The sequence below is a fragment of the Phasianus colchicus genome, chromosome 23, assembly GCF_987193195.1.
Source record: "Phasianus colchicus chromosome 23, bPhaCol1.hap1.1, whole genome shotgun sequence".
Taxonomy (NCBI): domain Eukaryota; kingdom Metazoa; phylum Chordata; class Aves; order Galliformes; family Phasianidae; genus Phasianus; species Phasianus colchicus.
In genome coordinates, this window is record NC_143458.1 from 6,287,790 (window position 1) to 6,311,184 (window position 23,395).

Sequence of the window (23,395 nt, forward strand, 5' to 3'; positions counted from 1 at the left end):
GCCAGACTGCTCTGCAGCTTTGTTCAGACTGCGAGACTTGTGTTTGCAAATCACATCCACTGTACAGGGAACCAGCTGGGATGCTTTACAAGAGGCTGATAATGGGGGGAAAGCAACAAGATGAAGGAGTGTGTGGGAGAAGGGGTCAGAGAACTGCCAGGATTTTTATAAGTCCCAAAGCTCACTCCTGCTATGAAATATGTCTGCAAACATGGCTGATTCAAACTTATTCTGAGTATTCCCCCACCACACGTTGCCTTTTTGCCAACAGATTGTAAGTCTCTAGAGGATGAGGCTGTGCAGGTGCTTATCTACTGGGATGGATGTACATGTGTCCTGTTTTGCTGGGGAAAAGCCTTGTGGTTGCTCATTAACGGATCTCTTCTACAACCCCTTGTTAGTTGCTCATTAATGGATCTTTTCTGCAACCCCTTGGTGCAGATCCCCAACAGTGGACAGAGACGCACGTGCGGGACTGGGTGATGTGGGCAGTGAATGAGTTCAGCCTGAAGGGAGTGGATTTCCAGAAGTTCTGCATGAACGGAGCTGCCCTCTGCGCCCTGGGCAAGGAGTGCTTCCTGGAGCTAGCGCCCGACTTTGTGGGAGATATCCTTTGGGAACACCTGGAGATCTTGCAGAAAGGTGAGTCCTGGGGTCTCCAATGGGGATAATTTGTGTGCTCCCGGTTACTCTGGTTATGGGCTTTTCCAAAGAGTATGACGTCCTACTTGGGCTGCAGTCCCAGTCAAAGCAGCTTTGAAAGCTCAGCTTTCCAGTAAGATTTCAAATGGGCATCGCAGCCAATAGTGGGCAACGCAAATCCTGGCACTTGCTGAAAGAGGAAGGGAACACCCTGTTCATGCAGGGACGCTCTGCCTGCCTGGAAATGGTGGTGGGATTTTCCAAAGCATTCTTCCTCAGTTCATTTAGCTCCCACTGTGAATTTTACTACTTCCTCCGGTGCAGCAAGGTACAACAACATCACCAAAATCCCACACTGACTTCCCAGTTGCAATTGGAAACAGCTTTTGTTTCTTGTCTAATGAGTGTGATGGCATTTAGTTAAGTGTGGCCGTATCCCACACAGGAGAGAATGGTAGAAATCATATCTGCCTGTCCCTGCATACAAGCATTCGAAGGCATTAATTTTGGTTGATTTGCAAGGGGTGAGGGGGTGTCACACATTGATTTTGGATGTTAATTTTGATGGTGTGCAGCATTTTTCAACTCGGATGGTTCCTGAAGAGTTAAATCTTTAGATCTTTAATAGAAGATCTCCTGTAGCTCATTTCTGAGCAGAGCTACGTGCTCTCCTGGAACACCCCCAGTGCTGCTGGGCTGACCCTGCGTGCCTGTCCATAGGCCTGTGCTGGTGGCAGGAAGGGGAGGGGAAACAAAGTTATGCCTTCCAGGAAACCATTGACAAATGGATGTTAATTGCTGATTACTAATTTTACTGCTACCTGTGGTTTGCAGAAGGTAAACATGGCTCTTCCCAGGGCCAGGGTATGACAGGCTGTTTTTCTGCTCTTTGTTTGACTCCGTATCTGTTCAGTTCTTCTCGTTTTGCATGATTTTTAATGAGTGGTTATATCAACAGCATGCAGTTTAACCAAACAAAGCAAAATGTTGTGGTCAGACCTATTTCTATTTGCTATAAGCCATGGCTTGTAACACAGCTCTGCCTTCCTGCAACCCGACGGAGAGGGATGCAACGTGCTGCAGCCTTTGGCTGAGGCACTGGGCTGGGTCTGCTCCCAGCTCTGCTCTTCTTGCAGGTTCCCTAAGGTACGGTGAGGAACTTGATGCTGTATTGCTCACTATCAAGTAGGGTTCCAGTTTCCCTGCAGCACTGACACACGAGCGTTTGGATGCTGCAGTCAGGAGGATGCAAAAGGTGTGAGATAGATAACGGCTTTTACAAAGAAGCTGGAAATCTTTTGTACCTACTGCAGATTTTCTTCCAAGAGGATGGGAAAAAATAAAACACAGTTTATTTGTCTCAGCATCACTGACATAGCTCTGGGAACCAAGAAATCCCCGTTCTGTGTTCAGCTTTGTTGGTGACTTCATCACTTCTTGCTTAAGTTGTCTGAGCCATAGCTTGGATGGTGGGTTCTTAACACATCTCCCAGAGGGGAAATATCCGCAAAGTATTTGGAGAGTAACTGAGGAGAGCTTCCAAGAAATAACCAGCTTCACTCCAAGGACTAATTCCTCTTCCCTGCAAGTCATGCGACTCATCTTACTGGTCTCATATCTTCAGGCCCCAGTCAAGTCCGGGTTCTGTTGTGCTGGTGTTGTACAGCACATCTCTCCCCATGTGAGATGAGATGTTTCTCTCCGCTTTGCAGCTGAAGATGTGAAGCACGAAGGGATCACCATTCCCATAGGTTCACCTATAGAGCCACACTATGGGTGAGCCCACAGGGTCCTCTCATCCATCCCCACTTCTGGCACCCATCACCTGGTCACCTGCCATCATCACCCAGATCTGGTGATGCTGAGGGTGATGGCTAACCCTGAAGTGCCTGGCATTACCTGTGGTGATGTGACCACTGGAGTGGGGTCATACTGGGACAGACTGTGACCCTGCTGTCCTCCTGCTAACACTCCTCCCCTTGTGAGCTCTTTCCGAGGGAGTGACTCACGGACCACAGCCTGCTCAGGGTTTAAAAATGGCAGCAGATGGGCGACTTTTCCCTGCATGGATTTGGGTATTTTCGGGCCTATTTTTCCAAATTTCTTCCTAAAATAGCCTCTTCAGTTACCAGCAGTCAGCAGTGCCCTCCGCTTGACTGTAAGCATAGCTGAAGGTTGCTCTCTTTCCCTGTGGTCACCCTCCCTGCCCCTTGGCAGACTCCGTGGGGAGAAAAAGAGCATTTCTCATTAGGTCTCTCTGTTTGCACAAAACCTCCTTTTGTTGGAAGATATTTTCCACCCTGCAATCCCCAGGAGAGAGGGCCAAAATTAGGCTCCTTGCAAACGAACGTGCATTATCTTCAGTTTGCTTCTTTATAGCCTCAGCAGAAATAAATATAACCCAGAGTTGTTAGTGCATTTTATTTTTGTTACCCTCTGCAAAGAAAAAAAAATCTCCCATGCTGATATCTCTGCCCGTGTGCCATACTGGAATGAAAAAGGTGTTAATGGAAAAACTGGGCAGAAGGAGCAGTGTGGTTTTTAGGTGGGAAAGCAAAGTCGGTGCTGAGGCTGGGAGCAGCAAAGTGCTCAGAAGGAGCAGTGGAAAATGGGCAGTCTGCTTTGATGGGATGCCTGCTTGTTCCCAGTGAACCACGCCTATAGAAAGGTCAACATTTGTGGTGCTTCCCATACGTAAGCTGTGCAGTGTATCAGGACTGGTTAAGGGAGGGGATGGCAAAGCTTTGAGATGGGATCCTCTGCCTTCATCAGGCGTAAGGTGAAAGGTGCTGTGTACACGGGGAGGTAGCATTAATTTAATGTTGTAGGGGCTGGTTTTGATCTGCATTACTCACTTACTTACATCTACCTGGCCTAAAAATGGTGAGTTTTCCAGGAAAACAGCTGTCCTTGAATGGTGTCTTTTCCATAAAATCAGACACGTAACCACGTGAAGCAGTTTTTTAAAGAAAGAAGTTGATGAAATAAAGGATGCAAGGAAATTATGTAACAAGCATTGTAGAACCACCTGGAGCCATGGACAGAGAGAACTGTTAGTTTGTTTTGTTTAGATCTGTGTGTCTGCAGCAACAGTTCCCAAAGGAGCCTCAATGTATCAAGCATGTGTTTCAGTGGCATATCAGCACTTAACTGCACGTTTCCTATGAATGTCCCAGTTTAACCCAGGCAGAAGACTTTCAGGACATTTAGACCTCTCTGCATTACAGCATGTTTTGCAAAGCATGATGCTCCATGGGCATGTGACAGCTGCTTTCTTTTCTCTTTGCAGAAGAGGCAAAACCGTACCCAGCAAATGGAGTGAATGCAGCGTATCCAGAATCCCGCTATACTTCAGACTACTTCATTAGTAAGTCCCAATTATTGCTATCATTACTGTGCTTCCATGCATAAAAGGGCCACCTCCTTGAGGTGTCTCTGCATCACGTGAAGATTGCTTGCTTTGCTTTCTGACCTCTCATCCTGCCGACAGGTTATGGCATTGAGCACGCACAGTGCGTGCCTCCCTCCGAGTTCTCCGAGCCCAGCTTCATCACAGAGTCCTACCAGACCCTCCATCCCATCAGCTCGGAAGAGCTTCTGTCCCTCAAGTACGAGAACGACTATCCCTCAGTCATCCTGCGTGACCCCGTCCAGACGGAATCCCTGCAGACAGACTACTTCACGATCAAACAAGAAGTGGTAACGCCGGACAACATGTGCATGGGACGTGCCAGTCGAGGTATGGTTGGGCATCTCATGGTTTGCTTGAGTTCTTGCTGTCTCTGCTTATATGAACGTGAGTGCTGCCTTTCCTTCTGTAGGAGGTGGTCCTCTGTGGGGACCAAAGCCAACAGGAAGCCATGCAATACCAGTAATGAAGCTGTTTCCCAACATGTGCCATTTCTGGGGTTGAACTCCCGAAGAGTTTCTCTGAAGGCTTTGAACCTTTCCTGCTTTTCTCTCTGGGGAAATCAAGAAGGTCTTTCTTGTCTCCACTCCACTGCTTGTTTTTGCATCTGCAAAAACGTAGCATTTCTTGCCCTGCACTTTGATGTCAAACTGGAGTGAAGCTGAAATCAGCTTTTTGGTTAGTAGGGAGGACAGACTGCTCTGTGGTTGTAGAAATCTCACTTTCCTAGGAAACCAGGCAAAAAAAACCTCACAAATCCTTCACAGGTCCTCATTAGGAATTCTGTCTAAAGCTCAGAGTTTTTACACTTGATGATCCAAAGTCTTTACCATTACCTCCATTGATTTTGATGGCTATTTGCTTAAACTGGTGATCTGTTCCAGTGAAGCCAAGCCTTGTGCTTTGTTAGGAGACTCACATATCATGTGCTGGGTCAATGACAGACTCCCTGAATCCCGTGCTACACCCCATAGCTCTAGAGTTATAAGTACATCATCCCTGTTTGAGCTGATGGGCTTTAAACACGTAAACGCTTCAGAAGATTTGAGTCTAAATGCCTTTTCAATTGATTCAGTTAAATTCTGAACACATGGAGTCCAGGTGCCCACCTATTTTGTAATTACATTGCTTAAAGTGAGGCAAGGGATCTGGCTCATGGTAGATATTCAAAGAAAGAGTTTAATGTGTGGAGCTCAAAGTCACTTACAAAGGGATGTCACTATTTCTAGTTTCCAGGTAGGGAACCTGAGGCAGGGGGAAGAGATCTGACCTCTCTGCAGTTGTGTCCTGAATAGAATCCAGGTGTCCCCATGCCTAAAATTCATTGTGCCATCTTGTTCCTGTGAGCTGGATTTGATGTTGAATGTCTAAATCCATTCATCCAGCACTGAAGGCTGAAGAGGTGCTGGTTCCTTGTGAAAGCCCCTTTGCAGGTGCACACTGTGTATGTCTTGCACAGCGGAGCTCGTTTTGAGTTGTTCATTCTTTTTCAAGGCTGGGAGAGCTAACGACAGGAAATTTATTAATTATATTATTTATTACTTTGCTTCTGCTGGATGAGAGAGGTGACTTGGATGATACAGTGAGTCAAAAGGACAGCAGTGTCACAAGTCTGGTTAAGCTTCTCTTTCTGGGGTTGCTTTTCTGTCATTCTTTCGTCTGTGTCTTTCACTCTTCTTGGACTTTTCCTTAACATAGGTGATTTCCTAAGAATTCTCATTTGAAATGCAATGGGTCGGGGATGCTTTTGCAATTGTATTTTGAGCATGTTCCTACTGGAAAGCTTAAAAAGTCTCCAGGGAGGGAAGAAGGAGCCCTTCACTCAGCACTGGGGACTGAAGACCCTGGCATTAGCCAATGCTACTGATTGCTGTTGAAGAAATGCAGCACATTGTGGGTATGCTCACACTGGCACTACATTTAAGCAATGTAGAATGGCCTTTGGGTGGCATAAATCCTCCCAGAGTGCTATAAGAAAGCTTTAATGTAAACCAGAGTCCAACTTATTTATATTTACAGACGTTTCTACCTCCCACTCTATTATAAGGTTAATCATTCGTCAAGTCAAACACTTAAGGAAGAGAGACATTAGGGTGAAGATTTTCCAGACAGTCGCACTTTGCCTTGCTTTGTGTGGGCATTAGGAGTTAATTTTGTGGTTCCAGGAGAGGTTTTGCTGTCTGCCTTATCGGTGAAGGTGTCTGGTTGGAAAACGTGGCTGTCAAACTCCTTAACAAATTTCTCCTGAGTAGGTGCAAGGCATGGTTTACAAAGGCTCACAGCTAGGTCAAATTTGGGTGAATTTTCACTGAAATGACACAAGTCGTGGCTCTAATGCTGAAGCTGTTCATCTGGCAGATTGCTAATTCTTTGTCTAGAAGAGCTTGTGCCTTGGTATTTCTCGGAGAAGTGGTTATACCAATTAAGGAACTTGCACAGAACCGTGATATTTTCCCCTCACAGGATTCAGGAATTGGTCGAAGCGCGTTTTGTAAGTTCTCAAAAAACTAAAAGAGAGAGAAAAAAAAAAAAAAAAAAGAATTTGAAGCGTGGATATCGCCAGGAGAATCATTTTGAAACTTGGACTCTCTAGAAGTAACTAGCAAGGTATCCAAGGGGGAATGATGGATGCCAGGCTACACTGAGCCTCATGAAGTCATGCGAAAGAGAAGCTGGGACTAAGCTGGAAATCCCAGCTTGTCAGACCAGTTCATTTGCTTGAAGATGGAGCATCTCTGTGGGATGAAGAGGGAGATGCCTGCTGCCGAGGCCAGCAGTCGGGGCAGAGCTGCCTTTTTGGCATAGCTCCGCACCCACGGTAGTTAAGTCTTTTTGCAGCAAGTGCTCTTCGAACTACAACACAACAAATATCTGGGGGAGCGTGCCAGCGTCCTTCCACGATCCCATTCCCCTGTGATTTACTATCTGGGCCCGAGCTGCTGGTAGCTCTGCCAATGGAAATTTCTCCAGGAGTTCTTGCACAATCCCAGCAGCTGTTTTTAGCCTGGTTTGGGAAGTTAGTGAACTTGAATGATCCTGTTATGCTCTCAGTTTGTCAGTAAAGATGTTGAGCAATCGGCAGTGTGAGGGAGATCAGAGAGAGCAGTTTCAGTTTGTTCTTTGTATCCTTTTTTAGCTCGCTGCTTTAAGTACAGAGGGTATACTTGTGCTGTTCCTAGTGGGTGTAAATCAGCATAGTGCTGCTGAGGATCTGTCCTCTCAAGTTCTGGTCTTTACTAAAAATACCCTGGAGAATAGTCTTGATACAACCCAGCTGTGCTCACCTTACCAGAACTGGAAAAATAGCTGTTTGAGCTCTCAGCCTTTTGCTCCCTTCCTCCATCAAATCGCTGCTGTTTGGGGATTCGGGGGTGGAAGTCAACTGTAACATATGGCAATAAAAGGCTGCTGTACAGTTTTGTAGGAAACATGAAAAGCAAAGAAGCCGGGTGTCCAGTGCTCTTGAATAAGCCTGAGCGGTGCTTCCATAGGACTGGCAGTTATAATATGGCAATTACTGCAGACCCTTATCTTTCTGCAGCAAGAGGGACCATGTTCAGGCCCTGAATATCTGTCTAACGTGGATTATTTCTCTGCCATTGCCTTTTGGAAACAGAGGACAGTTTTCAGTAGGCCCCAAGCACCTGTCTTTGGTAGAGAGTCAAGGCTCTGGGTTTTTTTCCCTAACTCTGCCTGCCTTACTCTGCTGCCTGATCTCTAGGGCTCAGAGAGCCCTGATCTTGAATTACAAAGGTAACGAAGATATCCTTGTTTCAGGGCTTGGATTTGAGTTGTATGGTGAGACACAGCCCGATAGCAATGTTTGCCTGGCCGCCTTGCTGCAGGCAAGCGAAGCATCCTTCTCATGACCACTCTGACTGAGAGCATCCCTGTGTTGGCCAGGCACCTCTCACATTGCCTTCCTTCTCACCAGGTAAACTGGGTGGCCAGGACTCCTTTGAGAGCATAGAGAGCTACGACAGCTGCGACCGCCTGACGCAGTCCTGGAGCAGCCAGTCCTCCTTCCAGAGCCTGCAGCGCGTCCCCTCCTATGATAGCTTTGACTCGGAGGACTACCCCGCCGCCCTGCCCAACCACAAGCCCAAGGGCACCTTCAAGGACTATGTTCGAGATCGGGCTGACATGAACAAGGACAAGCCTGTCATTCCTGCCGCTGCCCTCGCCGGTTACACAGGTAGGGTCACAGTCCCTGGAAAGCATCTCTGTGCTCAGCACTCCATGGAAAGCCTCTGCGTCAGGAGAGGGCAGAGCCTCCAGGGTCTCTGGGTTGCTCTGAGTGAGGGTTTATGGGGTCAGCCCAAGGCTTTGGGCATAGGTACTCCGACCCTCATGGAGGATCTGAGCACCGGGCACTTGTGTGTTGTTTCCACTGGATGCCTCCTGTTGACTTTGGTAGGAGCTGGGGTCTGGTGAGCTTTGTTGAGAACTCAAAGAGAGCCCTGGTTTCCCCACTGCCACTTTCATGCAGTGCACTGGCCTCTTGCTTGTTGTTTCCCACCTCAGGCAGGACTGGCTGTGTTTCAGCATTGCTATGCATGATGCAGAATGATCTTATCCCCTTTCAGCAGGGAGGAAGGAACTTTGTTTTGCTTTTTGTGCTGGTGCGAGACAGGGATGGGATAGTGCCAAAGCAGATCCAAGCATTTTCCATTCCCTGCAATGAAAGAGATGAGAAGATAGACCATGGGAACTTTGTTTTTTTACATGATAGTCCCCCCGCAATCTGGCCACCTCCTTTCTTCATGGAGAGAAACATGGGATCGGGCTTCAAGCCAATGTCGAGGTAATCCTTTCCAGGATTCATTCTGTGCTATGTCACTTCCCTGTAAGACAGGTAATTTTTGCAGGGCAGCCTCCTGCCTGCTCTTTCCCTGGTTCACACTGATCCCTCCTCCCCAGCTGGTAGCAGCTGTGGCCCAGAGGAGCCAAGCAGTGGAAATAGTTGTGCAGATAAAAATCATCAAAAGGTTCAGAGCAGATCCTGACGTGTGACTGTCCCTGAAATCTCCTCCCACACACAGCTCGTCTTCAGGCTGAGTTTTTGTTGGGGGTAAATGCAGAGGGGAGGAGAGGTGGAGAGATAATTTTAGGAGTAATGTGTAAAAAAGGAAGTGGTTTGTTGCTATAGCTTTAGTTAGAAAGAAAGCTCAACTCGGCCTTGCTGAATGAGCCTGTTTTGAGCAGGTCTATGCAAAATAAAAGTGTGCTCTGCCATTCCTGAATGGCTTTTGCTGGGGGTTGTGGTGGGGAGAGGCGTGAGTGGTAGGAGGAGCTCTGCCCCAGCCGCAGGAGTTGGAGTTCCTAAGAAAAGAGCCCAGGAGTGCTGCTTGCACTTCTTTCTTCTTCCTTTCCTCTGATCACAGCTTTCACTGGTGCTGTGGAAGTGTGCAGGGCACCCATTGCCTGGGAAGGAGCTTGATTGTAGAGGCGGGAAGTTTCCCTCTGCATTTGCTATTGCTCATGGAAGCGGAGCGGCTGCACTCCCAGCTCCCTCTGCAGCGAGGAGCCAAAGCTGGGGCTGGACCCGATGCTTGGCCAAGGAGCATTAGCACCCCAAAGTGTGTCCTTGGGCTTTTGCCACAGGGAAAGCGAGGCTTTGGTTTATGCAGTGCCAGAGCACACTTCCAAACACTTTTCTCTGCGTAACTTTTTCCCTTGCCTCGTTTCAAAGCCTGCTTTGAACTGGGAAGATAATCCCCTGGCCCGAGCGCTCTGACATGATCAATAAGTTTTTTCATTGCTTTACTTGAAAAACTTTAAACAGAGAGGAAAATTAGAGGTTTCCAGGAACACCAATCACTTGGAAATCCTTCGGTCAGAGTGCTGCTTTCTCCAGAGTAGTTATTCAGAGCTGAAACTGCCCCTGCCTGCATTTACCGTGGGGAAGGCTCTTTGGACTGACAAGTTTTGCAAATGTGTGACTCTAGGGATGTCCTCCATCCCTTTTTTAATGTCTACTGACCTGTCAGCACCTCATATTTCCTGTGTAGAGGGAGCCTAGCATGGGTGCAAGGCGAAGCCAGGTTGCTCTGAAAGCAGGTCACAGTGAGAGCAAGTGAGAACATGTTGCATGACAAATTGTAGGAGAACTTGGCCCTCTCAAAACTGTTCTGTAGTAGCTTATTCCTAAAAAAAATAAAAAATAAAAACAAGGCTGGCCATGGAGAAGTGCAGGACCTCTCACTGGCCAGCTGAGAGGGGATGGTGGGGACTCTCAGACAAAAGTCCTGGCTTCTTGTTTTTGCTTTGCTTTACTTTTACTTTACTCAGGGGAGGAAGTGCTATCTGGTGGCTAGAGCTGAGGAACTCGAAGTCTGGGCTCTCTACAGCTCTGCTGAGGAGGTGGAGCCTCCAAAGGAGCAGAGCAGGGGACTGCCAGCCCACGGCCCCACAGCTTTCCATCTCTCACCCAGAGCATCCCTGGAGCACGCACCCAACACTGGCACCCCATCACCAGCCAGTGCAGCGCCCAGCAGACGTGCCACGGTGCTTTGGCATGGAACACCTCATCCACCACCTCGGGGGTTCTCTGGGGTTGCGTTAGGAACCTGCCCATATTACTTGGCTCTGTCAGCATGGGCCTGTTTTGCTGGTGGCCCTGGGAGCTGGCACAGCCTTATCACAGCTGTGGCAATCTCTGATGGTATCTGCCCTGGGAGGCGCGTGCTGCGCTGAGAAGGTGCATTTTGACGGAAGCGCCATTTGCGTTTGATGTGTTCCTCACCCAGCTCGCAAGCAGCTTTTCAGAGCTGCGTTATCTGCCCCCACATCTTGACCTAATTTAACAAGTTGCCATGGTTGCTCAGATAGAAATTGATGCAATTTTCTTATCTTTTTTGAAGGAGAAATGTAACTGCTCCGGAGTTGGTAAACTACAGTTTCCATAGCTGCAGGGAAGGATGTCCATGGACACCTCTTTTGGGGGCAAGCTCTCTGGAGTTTGGCCAACTTGAGCCTTACTATAAGCCAGGTTTTATTCTTTTTTGAAATGACCTAGGAAATGAAGACAGAATGCAAACTTTAAAATTGGGCAAGTGTCAGGATGTGTCTGCTCTGCAGGCAGATGTGAGATCTCACACTGAGTTATCTGAGTAAGCACTGAGCTTCGCAGCACAGCGTTTGGTGTGGGTGAGTGTCTCATGCTGGCTGCATGAGCCCTCCATCCTGAGCTCAGCTGTGCTAAATGGAGCTCTGTGCCACCCGCAGGGCTGCATTGCTGGATCCCACCAGCTGCCAGCCTCTCTGGGTACCGCAGCAACCTGCATCCTTCCTGAGGGCAAACACTGTGTGAATGAGGACCACTGGGCTGTAGCAGAGCAGCGTGCTGCCCATGCTGTGGGCCTGACCACACTGGTCTTCAGCCTTTTTGCCCTATATTTATTTTCCGCTGCTCTGACCTACTTGTGCTGCTGACCTCCCGCTGGTGCAGATCCAGCAAAGGTTCAGACCCCTTGCTGCTCCAGGCTGAATTTCTTTCTTGAGCACCCCAAAGCACCTGCATGAGTTCATAGCCAAGCTGCGGTGTTTGCTTTGTGGCACAAAGGACCTCAGCACCATCTGAGCAAGCCGGGGCTTTCCGTCTCACAACGTTGCCTGCAGCACTGAGCTGTGATGCACTGAGCCTCTGCTCCTGAGAGTTGAACCAGCAGAGCACAGCGATTCCCCTTGGGCCTTGTGGGGGAGGGAGGGAGGAGAGAGGGATGAACAGGGTGAGGTGACTGCAAAGCACACCTCGATGCGTTGGCTGCAAGGCTGGGATTGCCTTTGTAAGTTGTCCTTTCTTATGAGGCAGGTTAGGAAGTTGCTGAAGTCTTCACAGGCAATCTCAGCACTGAAGGAGTTAATGTCCTTGCCCCAGCTAGTATCACACACACCCGACTGTCTCTCTCAGCGACAGATTGATGCTATCTTCATTATCACTCTGCCCTTAGAGAAGACAGAAGCAGTGCAGGGATGAGATGCTATCTCCTGAGCACCCAGCACCGCTTCTGTACAGCTAACGGTTGTGCCCTGGTTCCAGCCCCGAGCTTTGCCATCAGCATTCATGGCACTGTATTGATAATGGCTCAAATGTGCCGGGTGAACCCATCCACCCCATCCAGACCATCTGTGGTGCAGATGAAGCCATGCCTTTGACAGCCTCCGTTTCTTTGTGATGCTTATCAGTGAGACAGAAGTGAAAGCATGCAGCTGCTGTTTTGCAAGAAAGTCGAGTTGATGCCAAAGAAAGTGGGTTTCTTTCAAGAGAGTTTGTATGCTGCTGCTTCCCTTCTTCTTACTATGCTGCTGGCCTTTAGCTTCCAGCCTGTGATCTCCCAGATTTGGGCATGCAAAACACACCAGCATAACCCTGCCGTGCTCCGGACATGTGGGTGTCTGTCCTTGGCATCCAGATCCTGTGCAGTTGCTTTTCTAGAAACATCAGCATCCTTCCTTCCTGCATCCTGCCTGTGTGAGCATTTGTAGCTGCTGGTATCTTGGTTTAGGGGAGTTTGGAGATGCAGCATGAGATGCAGGAGATGGTACTCATTCACTAACTTTGAGTCCCATGCTTTGCCTGCCCTTGCGGGGTGACTTTCTGTCACCGGCAGCATCCCCTGTTGTGCAGGGTCTCAGCAGCATCGTATTGCAGGGTGGGGAGCTGCAGGGTGGATTGTGGGGCTGCTTCAGTGCTCCTGCCCCACCTGCCAGACGTGTGCAAATGACAGTGAAATCAGCCCCACGCTACGCTGCCCGAGCGTGACAGCAGTTCTGCTCTGCCCAGCCGCCCGGAGGGGATGGCAAAGCAGCAGCAGAGGAGCTGCTCTGCATGCAGCACAAAAAGCACGTGGCAAGAAGTAGCTTTCTGGGTCTTTCCTCACTCTGATCACTTTTTGGAGTTGTTTTTCCATCTGTACTTCAGTGTCCTGCTGCCTGCACAAAACAAGCCCTTGGTGATGGTGTGCCTGAACCAGGCTGGATAAAGGATGTGGGGGAGGCAAGGCATGCAGCGACGGTCCTACAAATCCAACACAGCAGTGGGATTTCTGGACTCCAGTGCCTGCAATGCCATTGATGGGGTTTGCGTAGGGTGGGCACGTCACCAAAGTGAGGGCTGTTTTGGAGATGTTGCTATGTCCAATTGTTTTGTTTGGTGTGAACCACAAACCACAGAGTGAACAGCATAGGTGCCTTTTTTTTTTTCTTTTCCTTTTTTTGAAGCTTTTTTTTGTTTTGTTTTTCTTCTTTCAAACAGAGGCCGTTGAGGGGGGTGAGGGTGTGAAACAAGCTTGAGAGACAGTGGGACTGAAGCACTGAGGGCTGGGCATTGTCTGCTGGCATCACCACACTGGGGTACTGCTGGCATCACCACACTGGTGGCACTGCCCACTGTGGGTGTGTTGGAGCAGAAAACCTGAATGAATGTTGGAGACTGGGCACTTCGGTATAAAACCATCTCCAGAGCCACAGGGTGGGAAGTCAGTAGGAGATCTCCAGTCCTACCCAAAGCACATGGAGCAGGAAAGGGGATCTCCAGCCCTATCCCAGGCAGGACGGTGTGACACCGAACCGTGTGCCCTGGTGTGACACCACTCAGTCAGAATAGAGGCCTGCTGTCATCTGGCACAAGAAGCATATTTTCCCCCTGACGTTGGAGAATTCCTGTGCAGTGACAGACCCCAGCAGCCCAGCTGAAGGACCCTCTTCAGTGACACTGAGGCTAGACAGGGTCCCCATTGTGGCCCAATGGGCAGAGAGCCCTCGGGCGGGTTCTATTCTCACAGCTCCTGTGAGCACTGCAGGTCACAATGAGGCTGGGTGCTTTGGTGTGGGAAATCCCTAGGAGCATGCAGTGGGACCAGCACCATAAATGGGGGCTTGCGTCCTTGCACCTCACACTTGGGGCTGCAGGGGTACTTCAGCAGTCCAGAGTGATCTGGACCAGGTGTCTCAGTGGGTATTTCCTGTAGTGGATGGGGATGAGAGGAAGACAACAAGGGGCAGGGCACAGAGACAAGCCCAGCAGCATCACACTCACCCCAGTAGTACTGGGGATGCATTGCGGGTGAGTGGACATTTCCATGCAAGTTGAGCATCACAGAGAAACCTTTTAGCTCCTTGCTTTTCTGAAAAGCATGCAAAAGGAATTAATTTCAGCTCTGATTACAGCTGTTTCTTCCTAGTAGACCATACACAGACCTCCCCAGCACCTGTGCCCTGATTGTTCTCTCTTCTGCCCTGACTCCTGTGGTCTCCTCTTGCTGTTTGGCTTGCACACGTGCTGGCTTTGATTCCTGCCATGTGCAGTGCCTGCCTTGCTGACGTCTCACCATCGTGCCCCATCTGCAGGGCCTCTGCTCCTTCCCCTCCGGCAGGGTGTGTTTATAGGAGCTGAGACATGCCTGCGAGCTGTGTGGTAAACACATTCTTGACATAATTGCTTGTCCAACAACAGAGGAATTTGGGGTTTTACGCGAATCCTGCGGGCAGCTAGGAATAGACCTTGGGAATCCCTCCTGCAAGGCATACTTCGCCGGATGACACCGCTTTCTTCAAAATCCCAAAATAACCATTTGAGCAGCTCCTGGTGCTGCAGGAAGGAGCCTACCTCGTTTGCTACAAGTGGGTGATAAACTGCTGGGTTTTCCAGCACCACCCTGTGCCAGCTGGCAGCTGAGTGGCAAGCACGGAGTGTGAGCTGTGCTGGCCCCTGGCTCAGGAATGGTGACACTTCTTGCATCATGTCCCCAGCGCCTTGAAAGTCACACAGGGGTATTTAGAGGGCAGTCTCCTAGAACCTAGTGTCCAAGCAATAGCTTTCCATGTGTTTTATTCTGGGGGAGGAAAAAGTTCTTCTTTGTCTAGGCATTATGGTGAATCTGGTTGTGCTGCAATCTTGTGTCCTAGCGCTGTTTGGGCACCGGGTGCTCTCATATGTGTGTAAAGCACTGCTATAAAGTCAGATGGGACTAGAAAATTGGTCTCTTCCTGTACTCACTTGTCCTGCCCCGTACAGCCTGGAGCACCCACTTGCACAGTGATTCCCCTGTGCACAAAGCCTGGTGTAAGCCATGATCTCAAGATGTGGGGCTGGTTTGGGCCAGGCTTTGGCTCTTCTGTTTCAGATGAGAGGTGAAGGTCTGATCTGAATTTCCTCCCTTACTTCACTGCAGGTAATGTGGTGCAACTCTGACCCCAACCTTCTCAGAGGTCTCGGTGTCTTGGCAAGCCCTGCTGAGGACACGAGGCTGCAGCATCTCCTGCCAAATGTCTTCTTCTCATTTATGTCTGAGGCAGTGCAGTGAGCCCTCTGCTTTGCCCTGGACTGGATAGAAACAGCAGGGATGAGATGCTCCTTTGTGCTGCATGGTTTGGGAGGAAAAACCTGGAGAAATTCCTTGGGATTTCTCTCTGGTTCCCCTTTGGGGAGGGCTGGATGGGGCGCAGTGATGCTCCTGTCACAGAGCCAGCTCTGTCATTTCCTGCTTGCCAGCAGCCTGTCTGCTTTGAGTCATTTGAAATTCTGTGGATTAGGGGGAACACCCCGCTCCTCCCTCCGTGCGTTATCCCACAGCCACAGCTCTGACAGCCTCCATTGTCAGTCATGGAAACAGGCTGCACTCCATCTCTTTATTCTAAGGAAATAACTTTTTTTCCCTGCTTGAAGCTTGTGCTCAGTGCTGTCAGCGCCGGGTTCGCCCTGTCCCGCCTGCCATCCTCATCCAGACTGCACAGTTTTTCAGGGGTGATAAATCATTTCCTCTAACCTCTGGCTCTGTTTATTACTATTATTGTCATTATTATTGCTGAGATTTTCTAAGCTCCATTTACAACATGTCAAAATCTCTCGCAGAGCCAAGCGCAGTGTTTTGGGTGTGGCCACATTTAAAGTTGCTCATCAAAGAGTTTTGGCTTGAGGGCTTCTCCTCTACCTTTGACTGGGACAAAACTGCAAAGAAGAGATAATTCTTACATCACTCCACACATACCATGAATCCAGCCAAAACCAGGCTGCGAAGCCACAGTCTCATTGCAGTGCACCAGCTTTTGCTCGTTAGGTGTGTTGAGCTCAGCGCCACGAGACAAATTGCTGTTGGCCAAAATTAGCACCCAAACCAAAATGGGAGACGTGGAGATAAAAAGAGAGGCTGAACATCCACAGTGAGGGATGCTCTTGCCTCTCCGGCTGCTCTGGTGGAAGCAGAGCTCTGCCAAACCCGCCAGCTCCTGCCCATCTCTGTGAGCCTGCAGCAACACGCCCTGGAGAGAGGCCAAATGATTTTCATACCTGGGTCCCCTTTATCTCCATAAACAGGCACAGAGCAAAGAGTCAAGGTTGGGAAGCAGGAGTCTGCTGGAGTTCACGCAATGGCCAGGAGCTCTTTGGCACACAGGGGATGGTGGTGCTCTCGTGCCAAGGCAGCACTGCTTACTGTTTGGGTGCCAGAAAAATAATCCTATTTATGTAACTCGGAGTGAAGCATTCCAGTGTGCAAGTATTCAGCTCTGACTGCAAATGGGAAGCTCTTTTACCTGCAGGATTTAACTGCCAGATTGTCTGAGGTCTTACCCTGCAGCCATTGATGCTTTTTTTCTTGGCTGAAGCTTTTATTTTTTTGCTGTAAGCACTATTTGTATGTGAATCCCCCCCACCCCGGGCTGGGATAGAAAGGGCTGTGATTTGCTGGCACTGATGTTTCGTGTTTCCTTTGTCTTTCCAGGCAGTGGACCCATCCAACTGTGGCAATTCCTGCTGGAGCTGCTCACTGACAAGTCCTGTCAGTCCTTCATCAGCTGGACAGGCGATGGCTGGGAGTTCAAACTTTCTGATCCAGATGAGGTAGAGAGCACAGCCCGAATGCTGCTGAAATATTTAAGATAACTCTCATCTTCGTCCTTCATAGAATCACAGAATCACTATGGTTGGGAAAGACCTCTCTGACCCCAATCCAATCCCAGCCCACCCCACCATGCCCACTGACCATGTCCCCAGATGCCACATCCCCATGGTTCTGGTGTATCTCCAGTGACTGTGACCCCCTACTCCCCGGGCAGATGTGCCAGTGCAGCACTGCTCTTTTGGAGAAGAAATTGTTCCTAATATCCAACCTGAAACTCCCCTGGTACAACTTGAGGCCATTCATGGTTGAGATTAGGGCAGGCCTGTTGTTCTGGTCTTCTGTAGGGAGAGTACAGTGAATTAGAGCCTAGCTAAAGACTTGTTAAAAATTGGGCTGAAGTTGTGTAGGAAGCAATAACCCATGCTCAGATTTAGTGGGAAGCTGAAACACTGTAAAGAAAGGCACAGTGACAGATGTGTGCAGCTGAGAGTTGGGGCTTCCCATTGAGTATCATAGAACCCAGTATCATAAAAAATTGGGTTACCACTGAGACCATGTAGTCCAACTGTTGACCTATCACCACCATGATCATTAAACCTTGTCCCATTCTGGAGAACGTATGGGATATCCATTACCTCCCTGACTTCTGTGTCCTCATAGAGTCCTTCTCTGTGCTCTGCTGTTGAACAGTTTGGTTTTCCCAAGCTTTAATGCTTTTGATGTTTCCAAGGGCTGCCCATTCAAGCCAGAAAGACTTCTCTCATCCCCATGTCGTCCATCCCCTCTGATTCTCCTTACCCCTCTCCTAGGTGGCCAGGCGGTGGGGCAAGAGGAAAAACAAGCCCAAGATGAACTATGAGAAGCTGAGCCGTGGTCTACGTTACTATTACGACAAGAACATCATCCACAAGACGGCCGGCAAGCGCTACGTCTACCGCTTTGTCTGCGACCTGCAGAGCCTGCTGGGCTACACGCCGGAGGAGCTGCACGCCATGCTGGACGTCAAGCCAGATGCTGACGAGTGAATTCTGAAGAGCTTACGGGACTTCATCTTTCTTTTTTTTTTTTTTTTGCTTTTTTTTTTTCGTTATTTTTTTGTTAGAGAGCAACTCAGATTTGATGCTTTGAGGATGTTGGGAGAGAGGGTGGTGGGTGAGTCGAACTTCTGGTTGGAATAACCTTAAAAGTTTGGTTCGGAGAAGGATGAGCCTTTGTTTGCTGAGAGCTCCAGGACAGGCTTCTTTGGGTGAGATTCTGAGTTTTAAGAAAGCCAGAAAAATGTAGCTCACTTTAAAAAGAAAAAAAGAAAAAAAAAGGAAAAAAAGAAAAAAAAGCAAACAGAAAAACCTCCCCATCCCTCGCTGGTTAGAAAAAATATTAACAAACGGATCCCTTTGGCTTTTGTGCTATTGGCACAACAAACTGACAGCTGAGGAAATGACAGTATTCCTAAGGATTTGTGGGCTTGAAACTTGCTTTTTTTGGGGGGGAGGGAAGGGGGGTGGGAAAACAGAAGTGGGTGAAACTTCCTGCTTTGGGGAGGGGCAATATAGGAAAAAAACCAAGAACTGTTGTTGTTCTTGTTGCATCGCCTTTCTGTCGATTGTCTTCTTTTATACAAAGGACAGATTTTTTTTCTAGGAGGGATCACGATTTTTTTTTTTAAAAAAAAAACAACAAAAAAAAAATTTGTTAAAGTTTTATTTTATTAAATTTTGTGCCAGTATTTTTTTTTTTTTTTTTTTTTAATAGTCTTAAGCTCTAAGATGGTCTCAGTATTGCAATATCGTGTGTGTTTGTTTCTGTTATGCCAGCAGAGTTTTATCACAGTGAGGAAAAAGAGAAAATGGTTTCTGTAGACCCCACAGGAGAAGGGCAGCGCTGCATCGGTTGCTCTCTGGGTGGGATGTGATGGAGCCCCAGCTCTGACCCAGCTCTGCTGCTGCTGGCTGGGGGTCTCTGCTCCCATCCTGCAGCCCTCGCGTTCTGCTCTGCTGTGTGCTGCTAAAGCTGGGTGAGATTTCCAACAGCACCTTTTTATCGTTGCTGTTCAAAATAGGTCTCTCTCTTCCATCTGCTCCTTGTGCATGCGGTGATGTTCCAAAGCGTACCGAGATTTTTGCAGTGAAAATGGCTTTTGTGTTTTCCCAATGGAGTTTTTGCTCCAGGCTGGATGTGGCTCTGGGCAGCCTGGTCTGGTGGTTGGTGACCCTGCACATAGCAGGGAGGTTGAAACTAGATGATCATTGTGGTCCTTTTCAACTCATGCCATTCTATGATTCTATGATTCTATGATTCTATGAGGAACATTTTGGTGCCTTCAGGAACTTCATTTTTTGGAGGAGACGGGGGAGAAATCCCTGTATTTCGACTGCAGTAAATGAAAATTGTAGAAGTTTGAGGGGAAAAAATCAGGAAAACATTGAAAAACCAAAAGGAAATGTTTCTTCCTTCCTGTTTTGAGCAGCTCCGTCTTTATTGTTGTATGTCTTAACCAGCCTGGGCACGAGCAGAAAGGAAATTGGCCTTTGCAAATGGGATCTTTACTGCCCTTTGTGAGCCTGATCCGCAAACCGTGTCAGGGTGTGATTAACATGAAGCACATGACTGTTGGTGGTGGGGTTGGTGACACATCTCGTGCTTGCCGGAGTGCAGGAGAGCAGCATAACCAGTTCTGGGGGGCTGCTTCTGTGTGTTGAATCCTTTCTACACCATTTACCTGCACTGGAGTGAGTCTCACTCTGGTGGGCAAAGACCCCGTGGGGCTGGGCTCAGTGTGGCAGAGAGGATTCAGTGGTAAAAATTAACATTCCTGGAAGTGACCCCAGGGCAGAACCCATATAGGTCTGGCTGTGGGATTGGGGTGTTTGCCCCAGAGAGCTGTTGGGCATTTTATTTTTAAAGACAGTATTATGCATTTGAACCAAAAGTAGCTTTTTTTGTGCGTTATTTGTCCAGCTGAGTGCCTTGTGCAGCTGCATCCACCCAGAGGCACTGCCAGGGGGAAGAGGAGGGTGGCTTTCAGGGGAGCTGCTGGAGGGGGTGCAGATGGAGGTGTAGGTAAGGGAAGATGTTGGATATGCTCATAGCATTGGGGCTACATGTTGTCCCTCTGAGCATGTGCAAAAAGTAGTGGGACAGATGGAAAGGAAGGAAAATAGGATGGAAGGACAGTGAAAGGTGCATGCACCAAAGGAGGGGTGGCCCACTCCTTCACTAACTGCCTGCTGGGAGATGAAAGGCAGCTGGGCTCCTTGGGCAGGTGGGGAAAGCAGCTCTGAGTTGGAGGGAAGGGAGGACACTGTGGGTACTGGGGAGCTGCAGTGAGGCACCACAGCTTTACCCAGCAGGGACTGGCTCAACAAGGGGCAGAGCCAAGGGTTGCTGCAGCTGCTGGGCAAAGGGGTAAGGAGCAATGACACAGAAACCGGTGGCAGGGGATTAGTGAAAGGGCACCCCAACAGGACATGGTAGCTTAGTAGGGTTTTCAGCACTCAGTAGGGTTTTCTTAGGCTTTTCGAGTTGATCTCTTGCATGCAACTGCAAAGTGTGCTTTGCTTACAGAATCCCCTTTCCAGCCTCATGTGCTGCTACGTGGCTGAGCTCCTGCCTGTGGCATCACACCATGCCTTAGGAAATGCCTCCTGCTTGGCCCTGCTGCAGCTGAAGTGCCTTTTTCAAGCAGAAAACAGGGATAACATTTCATTCTGATGGAAGGAGTCAGAGTTTTGGGTACCGACTCCATCATTCCACCAGGCCAAATCCCTCACCTCCCAGTTTGCTGTTTTCTTCAACTCTTTGTTCCCATTCTAGAGACCATCCCAGAGAGGGCTGTGTGCTGTTTATACACTGGAAATGTGAGGATTTGTTTTTGTTTCTTTTTCTTTTTCTCCCACTTTTGTAATTGCGCATTGACTTTTGGAGAGGGAGGTGTGACCTCCTGTTCCTCAAGGCCATGAAAATGTGGTGAACTCACACACAAGCTGAACCAGCAGGATGGGTTTGAGAGGGATCTGCCAGGGATGGGACTTGCTCCACTGCTGGCTGCTCTGCAAGGCAGTGAGCTCCAGCCTTGGCAAATACAGGTGGCACTCAGGAATTGGATGGGTTTGTCTTGTTCTGGAACATCTCCAGTGATTTGGGCTGTTTTCTTTGTCCTGCTCCTGATCTGCTGTTCTTGGTGTCTGACCCCACTGGGGCACATCCCCTTCACCCGCTGTGTCCCTTTTGTCCCTTTTGTCCCCTTTGTCCCCCAGCCTGGAGGGTGCAACACTCTGCACTGCGGTGGCCTTCCTTTCCCAATGGCTTTTTAAGGTGCATTTCCCAAAGAAAGAGTCATTTCAAAGATCAGGGGAAAGGGGCCCCAGTAAGAGATATAAAATGCTGGAAAAAAGCAAGCAGATCTGCCTAGATCTATCCTCCATCTCTGTGTATGATGACTGTGACCTGTGCAGAGCTGTGTGTGTGCAAGTGCAGATCCATTTATTTGCACACTACGACCATCCAGCTCCAGGCATGGTCACTCAGCATGAGGGCACTTTGGAGAAGTAATAGGATCATTAAGATCCAAAAAGACCATGAGGTCACCATGTCCAACCCCAACCCATCCTCACCATGCCCACCAAACCAGAGAGTGGTTTGGTGAGAATCAGAAAATATCACACAGTTTAACCTCTTCCCCTATTCCCAAACCAACGCCCGATCCTGGTTAGCACCAAACAATGCAGAGGCTGCAGAAGCATCTCCACTTTCTGCCTCGTTGTCTTCTGGAGGGCTTTTCTGTAGAGCTTTGGGGCCTGGCTGCCACGTTGCTGTAAGCATCACAACTGTTGGGTTCCTCAGTGTGCTCTGCTCTCTGGTGGGGTCTATCCAACATCCGTGAGCTTTGTCTACATTCCAAAGAGATCTAAATAAATGATAAATCTATGTATGCATATATGTTATAATGGAATATCTCCAGGATAAACTGCCTCAGTATAAAAAAAAAAAAAAAAAAAAAAAAAAGAAAAAAGTGTTTTTTTGTTGTTACATTTTGTTTTTACAGATGGGAATTTTTTTTTTTAAGCTGATAAAGATAGGAGAAGAGAAAAAAAAAAAGAGAGAGATTGTTATATTGTGCTGTTCGACTATTTTCCAACGTGTATTTTCATATAATTTATATTTTTTAAAAGTGGGAAAAAAAAAAAACTTTAAAAGCAAGATTAAAAAAAAAAAAACAAGGAAAAAGCAGGTGCTTTTTAAAAACTGAGCTGAGGTAGCGTAGAGATGTAGCGATGTGTGTGTGTGTCCGTGTGTTGTGTTGTTGTTTTTTTTAAAGGATACAAAAAATGCCCCTCCTCCATTGAATACTTAAAGAAGGAAGGGGTTGGTTTTGTTTTAATTGCTGATGCTGGCACATCATTTTGCTGGAGAGTTTTTTATATACTGTAGCCTTATTTCATATTGTATTTTAAACCATGTGAAATTAAAAGAAGAATAATTCATAGCGCTCAGTCCCAGTGTGCTGCTTTGTGAATTTGCTCTTACATTGCCTTCACTTTTTAAGTCCAGGTGACAATGGGAGCAGTGCAGAAGCTCAGGAATGGCGCAAACATCCCTTCTGCTGTAGGATGGGACACGTGGGGTTGACCTTCCTCCCCTCACAGATGCTCAGCACTGTTGGCCAGTGGGCAAATTTGCCCATTTCAACACATCCTCACGTCCCGAATCACCACTAAATCTTGAAAAATTGTACATTTATTCACGTGATGGTTTATTCCCAGTGAGCTTTTGTTGTGGCTCTGGCTCTCATTGTCCTCAGGAAAGCGGTGCAGTCGGTTTGGGACAGCCATGGCGTGGAGGGCTGAAAATGCTCATTAACAGGGCTGGGGAACTGGAGGGGTTTTTCACACCATGAGATGCTGCTTCTCCACAGATCATGTGATGGAGAATTCCCCAAGGACAGTGTTGTGGCACGTGTTCAGGCAAATGAGCATCGAAGTGGATTGATTAGACACTGTGTCCACAAATGCAGGCATCAGATGGGTTGAGCACCAAGAAGAGCAGACAAGTCATCTTTGTACATTGCAGTGTACACTGCATTAGGACGCAAGCGACAAATCCAGGAGGAGGAATATTGATAACAGCTCCATTTATAGCCTTGGCTTGCAGGCGTGCAAGAAGTTTGGAGAAGGGTTGAAGGAGGGCTGAAGGATGCATGGATGAGCACTGCCACTCACTGACCCAGCAAGCTTGTCCCCCCTCTGGCGTGCACAGCCTGGGGACCACACTTCAGTGCTTGCACTATAAATACCCACTGGTGGCTGTTGGGGAAGCCCCTGTGCACCTGGGCTGCTCACTATGGAAATTGCAGAAAGCAATGTATGTCCCCGACTCCCCCAGGAGCACTGAGGCTGGCAGATGGAGCAACATTTCAACTCTGTTCTTCATCAGCACTCAGATGCAGGGTTTGGCTGGATCCAGCAGCACTGTGGATGGATGGGATGGCAGCAGCTTTGCACTC

At 48.5% G+C, this 23,395-nt stretch overlaps 1 protein-coding gene across 4 annotated transcripts in view; it reads left to right on the plus strand.

Annotated features, from left to right (window-relative positions):
- The window catches only part of ETS1 (ETS proto-oncogene 1, transcription factor), a 69,584-nt gene extending 47,206 nt beyond the window's left edge, over nt 1–22,378 (plus strand). For all 4 annotated transcript variants that reach the window (XM_031599726.2, XM_031599727.2, XM_090123661.1 and 1 more), the window contains 6 exons: nt 442–642; nt 3,932–4,009; nt 4,133–4,381; nt 7,986–8,246; nt 16,774–16,892; nt 17,703–22,378. In XM_031599726.2, the coding sequence (XP_031455586.1) occupies nt 442–642; nt 3,932–4,009; nt 4,133–4,381; nt 7,986–8,246; nt 16,774–16,892; nt 17,703–17,918 (1,124 nt within the window). In that variant the 3' untranslated portion in view covers nt 17,919–22,378. The remainder of the gene's footprint in view (nt 1–441; nt 643–3,931; nt 4,010–4,132; nt 4,382–7,985; nt 8,247–16,773; nt 16,893–17,702) is intronic.
- Nucleotides 22,379–23,395: the final 1,017 nt, after the last annotated feature.